The 15000-nt window shown below is 46.9% G+C and overlaps 1 protein-coding gene across 1 annotated transcript in view; it reads left to right on the plus strand.

The window, feature by feature from the left end:
- Window positions 1-15000, plus strand: part of LOC306913789 (low-density lipoprotein receptor-related protein 1-like) — a gene marked incomplete at its 3' end in the record, with an annotated part of 277756 nt that overhangs the window by 183119 nt on the left and 79637 nt on the right. The window contains exons 28-29 of the mRNA XM_079490601.1: window positions 9653-9880; window positions 14210-14384. Coding sequence (XP_079346727.1) covers window positions 9653-9880; window positions 14210-14384 — 403 coding nt within the window. The remainder of the gene's footprint in view (window positions 1-9652; window positions 9881-14209; window positions 14385-15000) is intronic.

Here is a 15000-nt window from a genome sequence, read left to right on the forward strand (position 1 = left end):
CAAGGGAAAAAACAACAATGGATCCTCGCGGGGTATAAAATAAAATATAAACGGTCTCACCAAGTCTTTTCTCTTGTGAGTACAGCGCGCGGCAGTGTGGCCTTAGCTATTTTCCACCTATAGCGTTCCGAGTAGAGTTAATTATTAAATAAATAATGATCAAACTGGTCTAGGTCTCCTGTGGACTTCCTGGACGGTTTGCCTCTCTCGTTCGTTCCTCCCGCGGGCCGGCCACCAACGCCTACTTTACGTGCGTCAGACAGTCTCGGACCCGTCAATCAAAACAATCCCCTCAAATCATAACATAGGCTTTCAAAACACCCCTTAAACAATAACAAAATAAAACCTATTAGGACATTACCCTTAAAGGATGGCGTTAATTAAGGACCATTATACAATATCTGTGACATACACTTTTAAATGCCATAAATAAAATAAATCCTTCTTTTAACATATGTGGCAGCGCTACATAGACCCCCCCTCCAGCCATCGGCTACTAGGGTGAGGTACCATAGAACCTTTTTATATTCACCACATTGATAGTGTCCTGTTTATCAGGTGGGTTATTCCATCCGATTCGGTAATTCACCGGCCCTAATTTTCTCAGTATTTTAGCTGGCCCCTCCCACTTGGGCGCTAGCTTGGCGGAGAACTTGTCGCTGGCCTTCGAGAGAGGATGAGTCCTGACCCAGACTAGGTCACCCGCTAGAAAGTGCGCTTCTTTCCTGCGGGCATTATAATACCTAGCTTGTCTAGCCTGGTGCACACCCACTCTCCTCCTGACCTCCTCCGCCATCTTCTGTTGTCTCTCCACCAGGTTGTATGCGGCTTGGTCTGCCGGAGACGGTGGTTTATTGATCAGCCTCTCCAGTGGGCCTTGGAGCTTCCGACCCAAAGCCAGCTCAGCAGGGACTTTCCCGGTGGTTTCCTGTTGGGCTGTGTTGAGGGCGAAGCGGAACTCTGGTAGCCACTGGTCCCAGGTGTTATGGTGCTGGCCGACGAATGATGCAATCATGGTTTTCAATGTCCGGTTGATGCGTTCTGTAAGGTTGGTTTGTGGGTGGTAACTGGTGGTGAGTTTCTGGACAACACCCCAAGCCTTGCAGAGGTCCATCAACAAGTTGGCAGTGAATTGAGGTCCTCTGTCCGAAACGAGGTACGAGGGCACCCCCCAGCGGGTGAAGATTTCCTCCCTGAGGATCTTGATGAGACGAGGTGTTTTGCTGTCTCTCAAGGGGAACATCTCTACCCATTTGGAGTAATAGTCCACCACTACCAAGAGGTAAACGTTGCCGGCTTTGCTCCTGGGGAATGGACCCATCAGGTCGACGCCTAACATCACTCCGGGAGCGGTGACTTGAGTGCTCTGTAGTAGCCCTGCCGGCTTGGTGTTGTCTGCCTTGTATTGCTGGCAGGTCACACAAGTCTTTGTGTGATCCCATACGTCCTTCCGGACCATTGGCCACCAGGCAACCTCCAGCACTCTTAAGAGGGTCTTCAGGCGACCCAGATGACCCCCCAACGGATTGTCGTGGAAGTACCTCAGGAATTCTGCCACCAGAGTCTGCGGAACGACCAACTGCCACTTTTCTCCCTGGTTCTTCAGCGGTACTCTTCGGTACAATAGCCCTTGGTGGTTACAGAAGCCGATGCGATCGGGTGGAGATGTTGTCCGACCGCTGTCTCTCCTCAGGTCCATCACAACCTGGTCTGTTCCTTGGGCCGTCGCCAATTCTGCCAATGTGGTCGGCAAGTCCGAGGGGCTTTTCGTGGACATGACAAGACAGGGTGAGGAGTGAATGGAGAGTGGCTCATAAGCACGGGACAGTGCATCCGGGGCGACGTTAAGACAGCCCCTCCGATAATGAACCTTGAAGGTGAATTGTTGCAGTCGGAGTATCCAACGAGTCAGTCGAGAGGTGGTCTTCGGGCAGTTGAAAGCCCAGGACAGTGCAGCATGGTCCGTGAAGACTGTGAACTCTGGTCCCTCCAGATAGTGCCTCCACTTTTCCACAGCCCAGACCACAGCCAGGCACTCCTTCTCAGAAGTGGAATAATTCCGTTCTGGGCCTCGGAGTCCCCTCGACGCGTAAGCAATTACATGCTCACCATCGTCGGTGGTCTGGGAGAGGATGGCTCCGAGACCCACTTCGCTGGCATCCGTGTGTACCTGGAATGGTAGTGATGTATTGGGTTGCGCCAACACTGGGGAGCTCTTCAACGCCTGCTTCAGAGCTTCCATGCTGTCTTGGCACTGGCTGGTCCAGTTCCATTCCACTCCCTTCCTCTTCAGATTGTTGAGAGGGGCTGCCATATCGGCAAAACGGGGAATGAATTTGTGGTACCATCCCGCAAGCCCCAAGAAACGCTGTACAGCCTTCAGATCCCGAGGGACAGGATAGTCAGATACAGCCTGGGTCTTAGATGGATCAACCTCTACGCCTCTGTTGGAGACAATATGCCCCAAGAACATCAGCTCTCGTTTGAAAAAGTGGCACTTCTTCATGTTGAGGCTGAGATTGGCGGCATGCAACTTCTGGAAGACGGATTCCAAGTCTCTAAGATGTTGTTCTTTGGAGTGAGAGTACACGATGATGTCATCGATGTAGACAAAGCATAGCTTTCCCCTCAACTCCGACAAGACCGTCTCCATCAGCCGCTGAAAGGAGGCTGCCGCATTCCGCAGACCGAATGGCATGGCCTTAAACTGGAAAAGTCCAAGAGATGTAATGAAAGCAGTCTTCGCCTTGCTCTCCTTTGCCATCGCCACCTGCCAGTATCCAGACTGCAAGTCCAAGGAACTGAACCAGGAGGCCCCTTCCAAGGATTCAAGGATATCATGAATGATGGGCATCGGATAAGCGTCTGGCAGCGTTTTGGCATTCACCCTTCGGTAGTCCACACAGAATCTGTAGGACCCGTCTGGTTTGTTCACCAGAACTACAGGTGATGACCAAGCTGACTGTGACGGCTCAATGATCCCATCCACCAGCATCTTCTCCACATGTTCCTCTATGACTTTCTTCTTCTGTGGAGACACACGATACGCCTTGCATCGTACAGGCACTTCATCCTGCACGAAGATGGTGTGCTTCTCCACAGATGTCTTCCCCAGTTTACTGGAGGTGACTGCAGGCCAGTCACCCATGAGCTGTAGGAGCTCCTCCGGACAGTCCGTGTCATAAGGAACCCGTAACTCTGGGTTGACCGTAGAGGCCCAGCAACTTCTCATCTCTCCTGGAGGCAAGGCATAATAGAGGCGGATGCCTGGTTGGTAGATGATGGTGGGAGACTTGTCCCACAAGCTGGAGTTGGCCTTCTGGCTTAAGAAAGGATAATAGGTATAACCTTGTCCAGTCTTCAACCCATACCTATTCTTAGCCAGATCAAGAATGGCACCGGTCTCGGCAAGGAAATCTAGCCCAAGGATCAGTGGGAACACAAGATGGCGATCTTGCATCACATGGGTGTCGATGGTTCTTTTCACCCCATGCCAGTTGAACCCGAGGTCTTTCTTGCCCAGGGCCTGATGAGCTGAGCCATCAGCTAGGACAAAACCCTGTCTGACAACCGGTAAGGTTTCGTCTGGTAGCATGACTCGCTTCCACAGACTTTCCTTAATCAGGGTGAAAGAACTCCCAGTGTCCACCACTGCCTCTACTGGGATTCCCTTGATGGTAACTGGGACCAACAGGAGCTTATGTTCTTTCTTTTTGCAGCTCTTGTGTTGCACTAGAGAAAGCTCTGCTATGGTCTTCGCCGACTGTTTCTTCTTCTCCTTACCCTGTTTGTCAGTACTCGCCTTCACCCTCTGCCAGTAGTCCTGGGTTCCTGAGAAGTCCTTCTCCACCATGGACCCCACCTTTACTAGCTCGGTCACTGTCGTCACAGTGCCCCGCAGGCAGCCAGCCACTTTAGGGTTGATGTTACTCAAGATGCGTCTCACTATATCTTCCTCTGGCATGTCTCGCTTCCACTTGAGGCACAGTGCACGATAATCGTATGCAAAGTCCCTGAGACATTGCTCTGGTTTCTGCACCATGGACCTCAGTCTCTCCTCCACTTCTGTCATGTAGTCAGAGGAGAGGAAAGCGGACATGAAGGCATTTTTAAATGAGACCCAATTGTGGACTTGGCTTTTAGCAGCCTGCCACCAGCTGAGTGCCGGCCCCTTGAAGACGGAGGACAGGGCTCCCAAAAGTTCCCGGTTGGAGAGGGGTCTTAAGGCAAGGAAGGTCTCACACTGCTCAATGAAGGCAAGGACATCGGAAGTTTCAGTCGTGGCACCAAACGTAGGAAACTCCAGCCGCACCGGGGGTTTGGAGTAAGACGGAGAGGAGAGTGAATGCGCTCCAGGCTGACTATATGGTATAGGGGGCGCTATGGGGCTGACATCTGTGGAAAGTTCTAGGGGTCTGCTTGCTACAGGTGTACTAGTAGGTCTTGCCCTAGCAAGGTCTTTCTTCCACTTGTCGTCCCTGCGTAACAAACAGTTTACTGTATCCCTTTCCAGTTTCTGCATGTCTGCCCTCATATCTTCTCCTAGTCTGGTGAGAGTAGATTCAATGGACTGCCTTAGGTGGGCCTCCCTGTTCACTGAACTGGCTATGGAAGCTCTAAAATCATTTTCGAGCTTAGCCAATTTTTTTTCCAGAGACTTCACCTCACCTTTAAGTTCCCCATTAACACTCTTCAGAGAAGTCACCTCACCTTTAAGTTCATCATGATCAGCCTTTAGAGAATTCACCTCCCCTTTAAGCTCATTGTAATGAGTCACGTCATTCTCATCCCTCCCATCATCATCATCATCATCATCTTCATCATCGTCATTTTCATTGTCATTATTTTCATTGTCATTATTTTCATTATCGGTTTCATGTTCAACCTGGGCATCAACCTGCCCTCTTTGATTCTCATCCCCAACATACAAATCACTTAACGAGGTTTCATGAGGGGGACTTCTCCTTGTGGTGAAAGATCCCGAAGTGAAATCTGGGTCCCCCTGAACTACAGGTAGGCTATCAACCATTGGAGTATAGGGAGAATCATGGACAGGAGTAGACACGACGTCACTTGTTTCTACTCCTTCTGGTGTTGCCATATTGCAAAGCTAAACCAAACCAGCTTATCAAAATCAATTAATCAATCAATCGATCAATCAATCAATCAATCAATTTAAATCAGTCCCCGTATGGGCCACCATTATGTAACGATTAAATAATTAAATTAACTGTTACTCTTTTTTAAAGCACGGGATAGTGACTGATCTCCTTCGACACAATTGATTTATGCTGAATGACAGGAATGGCAATAGACATTAGACAGCAAACACACTCAGTAAGAACACAGCGAAGTAGTGATGAAGTTATGATAGTATTTATCTACTCAAAGGAGAAATAATAATACAGCCAGGTATAAACAACAACCAACTCAGATGAATGAAAACAAGTTGAAACCCTTTGAACCGAATGTCCTCGATTCGCGCCCGCACGCACGCACGCACGCACGTACGTCCGCTAAATAGTTTATTAGATAGGTCTGTAAGAAAAGAGTAATTAAAGTCCGCATCTCGCGCACGCGCCCGCACGCTCCTATTGTTCCTTATCGCTCCGTGAATCCAAACGGCTCCAAACCGTCCCAGAACAAACGAAAAGTGTCAATCAATCAATGTCAATCCAAAAACGTTACTCCAAAAGTTATCCAAAAAGTAAAGGGATCCCCAGCAACGACGTAATCCACAAAGTAATGACTCCCAAGGGAAAAAACAACAATGGATCCTCGCGGGGTATAAAATAAAATATAAACGGTCTCACCAAGTCTTTTCTCTTGTGAGTACAGCGCGCGGCAGTGTGGCCTTAGCTATTTTCCACCTATAGCGTTCCGAGTAGAGTTAATTATTAAATAAATAATGATCAAACTGGTCTAGGTCTCCTGTGGACTTCCTGGACGGTTTGCCTCTCTCGTTCGTTCCTCCCGCGGGCCGGCCACCAACGCCTACTTTACGTGCGTCAGACAGTCTCGGACCCGTCAATCAAAACAATCCCCTCAAATCATAACATAGGCTTTCAAAACACCCCTTAAACAATAACAAAATAAAACCTATTAGGACATTACCCTTAAAGGATGGCGTTAATTAAGGACCATTATACAATATCTGTGACATACACTTTTAAATGCCATAAATAAAATAAATCCTTCTTTTAACATATGTGGCAGCGCTACAAGCTATTGCATTTAGTTTGGCAGTGTGGCTCTGCTCATGTGATGTCTCAGATTATCTGTGCACCGAGACACAGCTCTGATATCAACAACAACCCCCCAGAGCAGAGCTTAACTCCCTCCGTACCATTGGCCATTGTCAATTGAAGCCTAATTTTTTTTTTTACTTCACAGAATTAAAAGCATAATTTTTTCTTACAACTGCCTTTTCTTTCTTTTTTTCACAACCTCAGCTGTTTCATACTTTCACAGAATATATATATATATATTATACACTCATACACACAAACAACTTCACATACATTTACAAGTATTCACAATAAAACAAGGAAATAAAATACTACAAGTATTCACCATAAAACAAGGAAATAAGTAGTAGTGAGAGAAGCCTAATTACTTAACGCAATTGCTGAAGCCCTTCGGCAATTGCGCTTTTATAGTGCGTTCGATTGCTCGAGCCAAAATGCTACTGACGTTAGCCGGTTAGCTAGCTGTGTTGTTAGCACAGCACTGGATCGCCCATCTTAGATCGTCGTCGCCATAATAATCTATCCGTTTCTTTCAATCGCCTGTATCTCCTATTCCTGGTCCCAGATGGTATGTTGGTCAAAACAGCGTTTCTTTGACGGCACAGAGCCGGCGATGAGGAGCCCCCAAGTGCACTGGCATGGACCCACATTGTAAACAACAGTTGAATGGGACCTGTTAAACTTCCTAGGATAAGATCCCTACCGGAAGTCTGGAACTGTGGCTTTTCAAAATAAGAGCTCAAATTTAAAAAAACAAAAATGCTGGCGTGAATTAGATCCTAATTTTTCAATAAATGCTAGCGCTAAATGGGTTAAGATAAAGAGACATAGAGAACAGCATATCAAATGTCATATCAGAGCTGACAACAATACAACCCCGAGATAAAAAAAGACTCCTGCCTTCCATGTCGTAATGAACTAGCGCTGGATTAGTTTCGCGAAATGGTTGGAATCATTTGCACAAATTAATCTGTTGAACAATATTATATATATTGAATATAGTGGATAGCAGAGAGAGAGAGAGAGAGAGAGAGAGAGAGAGAGAGATAAGTGTACATTTCATTTCAAGTCTTATTGGACGTTGCCGTCAGTTGATGCTTTATATCCATATGAGTAAAACCACCTGATGGTGATTCGCTTATTTTTGGAACACAGTTCTAATGACGAACGAACGGCTCGGGAAACAGACAAGAGTTGCCAGATTTTGCAAGAGAAGAGAATAAGCAACTGTGAGACTATTAAGCCGCCCAAAATGCTGAACAAGGCAAAGCAGTTCAAAACGTCAATACATCATCGATCGCAAGCTTTAAAAGTGCAACAAGCGTGGAGTTGAACTCTGGCTTCAGCAGCAGAACATCTGATCTGAGCTCAGAGGGAGTTAGAAGAGGCTCTCTGAGCCTCGATCACCTTCACCACAGTGGACTGAGTTAACCCATTCTGGACGGGAACCCCTTCTGGTGTTCTAAGCATTATGTTATGCTTTAGCTATTGAAAAATAGCAGATCTACAAGCTCGTAGCGCGGCACCGAGTGCCGCGCTACGAGCTTGTAGATCTGCTATTTTTTTTTTATGTGGCGCAAATCTTTGAATATATATTCTTTCAGAGCGAACGTTTTAACTCAAATCTTTACTTCTGGGGGGGTCCCTGGAACAACATATTTTCAGATGGGGGTCGGCGGCCAATTACATATATTCTTGGGGGTCCTTGACATGAAAATGTTTGAGAACCACTGACCTAGAAACAGAGGTATTTCAGAAAACTGTCATGATTTAGAAAGCATTTGTAGAATCGTCCTCGGGTCTAAAGGAGTTAAAGGTCAAAGCCATGAGTGAACACTGATGTCCTCAGACGGGCCTGCATGGTGCAGACAGGGTGCAGAGGGCAGACAGCGGAGCGGGATCCCTCTCTGCCTAATCGTCCTTGCCAATCAAGCGCTCCGCGGCTAATACAATTGCGTCTGGTGTGACTCCAGTGATTGTGTTCGGCGGCGGTCGGCTAACTCAATAACGCTGAATGATTACAATCATTCAAGCCCCCCAGTCAGTTCCTCCTGTCACGTGATCCCAACGCGTGACGTGTCTGAGGAAAACCATGTATGTCTTAAAAGTTATCGAAAACGGCGAATATAAATGAAACAAAAGTGGGGTTTAGCGTGTTCAGCAGTAATGACAGCGTCAGCTCGTATCAGCCGAGGGACACTCGGTTTGTGTCGCATCGCAGACAGACAGAGCGGGCCTGATGTCTGCGTCGCATCGCAGACAGACAGAGCGGGCCTGATGTCTGCGTCGCATCGCAGACAGACAGAGCGGGCCTGATGTCTGCGTCGCATCGCAGACAGACAGAGCGGGCCTGATGTCTGCGTCGCATCGCAGACAGACAGAGCGGGCCTGATGTCTGCGTCGCATCGCAGACAGACAGAGCGGGCCTGATGTCTGCGTCGCAGACAGACAGAGCGGGCCTGATGTCTGCGTCGCATCGCAGACAGACAGAGCGGGCCTGATGTCTGCGTCGCATCGCAGACAGACAGAGCGGGCCTGATGTCTGCGTCGCATCGCAGACAGACAGAGCGGGCCTGATGTCTGCGTCGCATCGCAGACAGACAGAGCGGGCCTGATGTCTGCGTCGCATCGCAGACAGACAGAGCGGGCCTGATGTCCGTTTCATTACCGCGGGGAGAGATATAATGGATGGCGTTGCCTGGAATACTAAACACGTCTCTGTTCTTACTGAACAAACACTGACTGGATCCCCCCCCCCCACACACCCCCTGTCACCACAGGCATGTCAACGACACAAAAACTACTGCTACTACTTATTCTAAGACCTGAGGCTACAAAATAATGTCTTCTGAATCCTTTTCTAAATCAGTGAACAGTGATATTCAAACCTCTTCCTTGTCAAGGATCACCCAGGATTGTATTTGGTTGTGCAAGAACGCACGCACACACACGCACACACACACACACACACACACACACGCACACACACGCACACACACACACGCACACACACACACGCACGCACACACACACACACACACACACACACACACACACACACACACACACGTACACAAACACGCAGGCGCACACAGGCGCAAAAAATAAATATATTTTTTTTTGGGATTGAATTCTTCCTCCTCAGCAGAAAGAGTGTCATGTCTGTCAGACCAGAGAAGGTGGAGAGAAAGGACATGCTTTCAACAATAATGTGGTGCGTGCATGCGTGCATGCGTGCGTGCGTGCGTGCGTGCGTGTACGGTGCGTGCGTGCGTGTACGGTGCGTGTGTGCAATTATAGGAACTATATAGTGGCCCTCTCCATAAAGTTGTCCACCCCTGCTATAGAGTGCTATGTCTACACAATATGCTATCTACATTACTTCCTCTCCCTCTCCGCCGCAGAATCTCGTCAGTTCCTGCTGTACGCGCGGCAGATCGAGATCCGCGGCGTGGACATGGACAACCCGTACTACAACTACATCATCTCCTTCACGGTGCCCGACATCGACAACGTCACCGTGGTGGACTACGACGCCGCCGAGCACCGCATCTACTGGTCAGACGTTCGGACGCAGACCATCAAGAGGGCCTTCATCAACGGAACGGGGGTGGAGACCGTGGTGTCGGCAGGTAAGGAGGGTGGGGGGGGGGGGGCGCGGTCATCAGCAGAGCAGCAGAGCAGCTCGCATGAAGCATTTATGGCCCTATCTTCTGTTTCTCAATAGAGCGGCTCAGCCCCGCCCCCTCGAGAGACCCGGGAAATAAATCCCCGTTCATTTCCCTCATAGACTTTTCAGAAAGTATTTATTTAAAGACGTTTATACGCCGCGGACAAAGCCAACTCTGGTCGTGACAAATCATGTTTTGGGCTGAACAAATAATTAGATAGTAGAAAAAAGCAGTAGACAAAAGCGATAGACAAAAGCGATAGAAAAAAGCGAAAGCGATAGATAAAAGCGATAGAAAAAAGCGAAAGCGATAAAAAAAAGCGATAGACAAAAGCGAAAGCGATAGATAAAAACGATAGAAAAAAGCGAAAGCGATAGATAAAAACGATAGAAAAAAGCGACACAAAAAAGCGACCGAAAAAAGCGAAAGCGATAGAAAAAAGCGATAGACAAAAGCGAAAGCGATAGATAAAAACGATAGAAAAAAGCGAAAGCGATAGATAAAAACGATAGAAAAAAGCGAAAGCGATAGATAAAAACGATAGAAAAAAGCGACACAAAAAAGCGACCGAAAAAAGCGAAAGCGACAGAAAAAAGCGACAGAAAAAAGCGACAGAAAAAAGCGATAGAAAAAAGCGATGGAAAAAAGCTATAAAAAAGCTATGAAAAAGCTATAAAAAAGCTATAAAAAAAGCTATAAAAAAAGCTATAAAAAAGCTATAGAAAAGCTATGAAAAAGCGATGAAAAAAAGCGATGAAAAAAGCGATGGAAAAAAGAGATAGAAAAAGCGAAAGCTATAAAAAAGCTATAAAAAGCTATAGAAAAGCTATAGAAAAGCTATAGAAAAGCTATAGAAAAGCTATAGAAAAGCTATTGAAAAGCTATAGAAAAGCTATTGAAAAGCTATAGAAAAGCTATAGAAAAGCTATTAAAAAGCTATAGAAAAGCTATTGAAAAGCTATAGAAAAGCTATAGAAAAGCTATAGAAAAGCTATTGAAAAGCTATAGAAAAGCTATAGAAAAGCTATAAAAAAGCGATGGAAAAAAGCGACAGAAAAAAGCGAAAGCGATAGAAAAAAGCGACAGAAAAAAGCGATAGACAAAAGCGATAGAAAAAGCGAAAGCGATAGAAAAAAGCGATAGAAAAAGCGAAAGCGATGAAAAAAGTGATAGAAAAAAGCGACAGAAAAAAGCGACAGAAAAAGCGAAAGCGATGAAAAAAGTGATAGAAAAAAGCGACAGAAAAAAGCGACAGAAAAAAGCGATAGACAAAAGCTATAAAAAAGCTATAGAAAAAAGCTATAGAAAAAATCTATAGAAAAAAGCTATAGAAAAAAGCTATAGAAAAAAGCTATAAAAAGCGATGGAAAAAAGCGATAGAAAAAGCGAAAGCGATGAAAAAAGCTATACAAAAGCTATAAAAAAGCTATGAAAAAAGCGATGGAAAAAAGCTATGAAAAAAGCGATGGAAAAAAGCTATAGAAAAGCTATAGAAAAGCTATAGAAAAGCTATAGAAAAGCTATACAAAAGCTATAAAAAAGCTATGAAAAAAGCTATGGAAAAAAGCTATGAAAAAAGCGATGGAAAAAAGCTATAGAAAAGCTATAGAAAAGCTATAGAAAAGCTATACAAAAGCTATAAAAAAGCTATGAAAAAAGCTATGGAAAAAAGCTATGAAAAAAGCTATGGAAAAAAGCTATGAAAAAAGCGATGGAAAAAAGCTATAGAAAAGCTATAGAAAAGCTATAGAAAAGCTATAAAAAAGCTATGAAAAAGCGATGAAAAAAGCGATGGAAAAAAGAGATAGAAAAAGCGAAAGCTATAAAAAAGCGATGAAAAAAGCTATAGAAAAGCTATAAAAAAAGCTATAAAAAAGCTATGAAAAGCTATAGAAAAGCTATAGAAAAGCTATTAAAAAGCTATAGAAAAGCTATAGAAAAGCTATTAAAAAGCTATAGAAAAGCTATAGAAAAGCTATAGAAAAGCTATAGAAAAGCTATTAAAAAGCTATAGAAAAGCTATAGAAAAGCTGTAAAAAAGCGATGGAAAAAAGCGATGAAAAAAGCGATGCAATGAAAAAAGCGATGGAAAAAAGCGACGAAAAAAATAAATATATTTTTCGGGGTCTGAGAACCACTGACCTAGAAACAGAGGTATTTCAGAAAACTGTCATGATTTAGAAAGCATTTGTAGAATCGTCCTCAGGTCTAAAGGAGTTAAAGGTCAAAGCCATGAGTGAACACTGATGTCCTCAGCCTGCATGGTGCAGACAGGGTGCAGAGGGCAGACAGCGGAGCGGGATCCCTCTCTGCCTAATCGTCCTTGCCAATCAAGCGCTCCGCGCTCCGGCTAATACAATTGCGTCTGGTGTGACTCCAGTGATTGTGTTCGGCGGCGGTCGGCTAACTCAATAACGCTGAATGATTACAATCATTCAAACCCCCCCACAAATCGAGCTGCGTCTGTGGCTCTGCAAACAGGCAAGAGTTGCCAGATTTTGCAAGAGAAAAGATTAAGCAACTGTGAAACTATTAACACCGTTATTTATGATCGTAATAATGGCTTCTGCTGGAGTTTTTCACTATGCTTTGAAGAATCGCCCGGCAGTCAATGTAGCTCCTCCCTTTCACGATCGTCCACGTTACAATCGCATGTTCGTGTCTAATAATTTGGAGACATATTCCAAATCAAAGAAGCGACCACAGAGCCACACGGAGGCTGCCATGGTTCACCGTTGGAATGCTCCATTGAGCCTCAATTTCCCAGAAGCCCTGGGAAGTTGTTTTGTTTTTTTTTCCCTCCTGTCACGTGATCCCAACGTGTGACGTATCATGGAGTGTCTGAGGAAAACCATGTATGTCTTAAAAGTTATCGAAAACGGCGAATATAAATGAAACAAAAGTGGGGTTTAGCGTGTTCAACAGTAACGACAGCGTCAGCTCGTATCAGCCGAGGGACACTCAGTTTGTGTCGCATCGCAGACAGACAGAGCGGGCCTGATGTCTGCGTCGCATCGCAGACAGACAGAGCGAGCCTGATGTCTGCGTCGCATCGCAGACAGACAGAGCGAGCCTGATGTCTGCGTCGCATCGCAGACAGACAGAGCAGGCCTGATGTCTGCGTCGCATCGCAGACAGACAGAGCGGTCCTGATGTCTGCGTCGCATCGCAGACAGACAGAGCGGGCCTGATGTCTGCGTCGCATCGCAGACAGACAGAGCGGGCCTGATGTCTGCGTCGCATCGCAGACAGACAGAGCGGAGCCTGATGTCCGTTTCATTACCGCGGGGAGAGATATAATGGATGGCGTTGCCTGGAATACTAAACACGTCTCTGTTCTTACTGAACAAACACTGACTGGATCCCTCTGGATAGAAAAAGCGAAAGCGATAGAAAAAAGCCATAGAAAAAGCCATAGAAAAAACGATAGAAAAAAGCGATTTTTTTTTTCTTTGTAATTATTTGTTTGGTCCAAATTGTTTGGTATTGTGTTTGTTGTCATGATTTGTCACGACTCGAGTTGGCTTCGTACGACACTTAAAAGGTCTTTAAATAAATACTTTTTGAAATGGCTATGGGAAAAATGCGTTGGGATTAATTTCCTGGGCCTGGCGTCGTCATGAAAGGGGGCGGGACTGGGCCTGGCGTCGTCATGAAAGGGGGCGGGACTGGGCCTGGCGTCGTCATGAAAGGGGGCGGGACTGGGCCTGGCGTCGTCATGAAAGGGGGCGGGACTGGGCCTGGTGTCGTCATGAAAGGGGGCGGGACTGGGCCTGGCGTCGTCATGAAAGGGGGCGGGACTGGGCCTGGCGTCGTCATGAAAGGGGGCGGGACTGCCACGCTCTATAGAGGGTATGTGCATGCATAACGTGAGTGGCAAATCGAGTGGCAAAGTGAGTTTAACGTCGCTTAACATCGTCTAATGCAATCAGATAGGACTTTTCTGTGTGGATGTCTGGGCTGTCGAGGCCAGAAAGTAGTTTTTTGTCACTCAGTAGACGTTCCCGCATAACTTCCGGGTATGATGATGATGTCAAAATGTTATCTCTATGTTGGAAAACATTTTTGGTGAACTTCACATTGAAAGCATTGCATATTGTACACCCAGAACATTCAAACCTATATCGACCATTGCTGTGCTCTGTGCGTGCTGTGCTGTATGTGTGTGCGTGCGTGCGTGCGTGCGTGCGTGCGTGCGTGCGTGCGTGCGTGCGTGCGTGCGTGCGTGCGTGCGTGCGTGCGTGCGTGCGTGCGTGCGTGCGTGCGTGCGTGCGTGCTCTCTTCCCCCAGACCTGCCCAACGCCCACGGCCTGGCCGTGGACTGGGTCTCCAGGAACCTGTTCTGGACGAGCTACGACACCAACAAGAAGCAGATCAACGTGGCGCGGCTGGACGGGTCCTTCAAGAACGCCGTGATCCAAGGCCTGGACCGACCGCACTGTTTGGTGCTGCACCCCATCCTGGGGTAGGTTAAAACCTCTCACTGTCTGGTGCTGCACCCCATCCTGGGGTGGGTTAAAACCTCTCACTGTCTGGTGCTGAACCCCATCCTGGGGTGGGTTAAAACCTCTCACTGTCTGGTGCTGCACCCCATCTTGGGGTGGGTTAAAACCTCTCACTGTTTGGTGCTGCACCCCATCCTGGGGTAGGTTAAAACCTCTCACTGTCTGGTGCTGCACCCCATCCTGGGGTGGGTTAAAACCTCTCACTGCCTGGTGCTGCACCCCATCCTGGGGTAGGTTAAAACCTCTCACTGCCTGGTGCTGCACCCCATCCTGGGGTAGGTTAAAACCTCTCACTGTCTGGTGCTGCACCCCATCCTGGGGTAGGTTAAAACCTCTCACTGTCTGGTGCTGAACCCCATCCTGGGGTAGGTTAAAACCTCTCACTGTCTGGTGCTGCACCCCATCCTGGGGTGGGTTAAAACCTCTCACTGTCTGGTGCTGAACCCCATCCTGGGGTGGGTTAAAACCTCTCACTGTCTGGTGCTGCACCCCATCCTGGGGTAGGTTAAAACCTCCCACTGTCTGGTGCTGCACCCCATCCTGGGGTGGGTTAAAACCTCTCACTGTTTGGTGCTG

This window comes from Electrona antarctica (assembly GCF_951216825.1).
Source record: "Electrona antarctica genome assembly, chromosome: 21".
Taxonomy (NCBI): domain Eukaryota; kingdom Metazoa; phylum Chordata; class Actinopteri; order Myctophiformes; family Myctophidae; genus Electrona; species Electrona antarctica.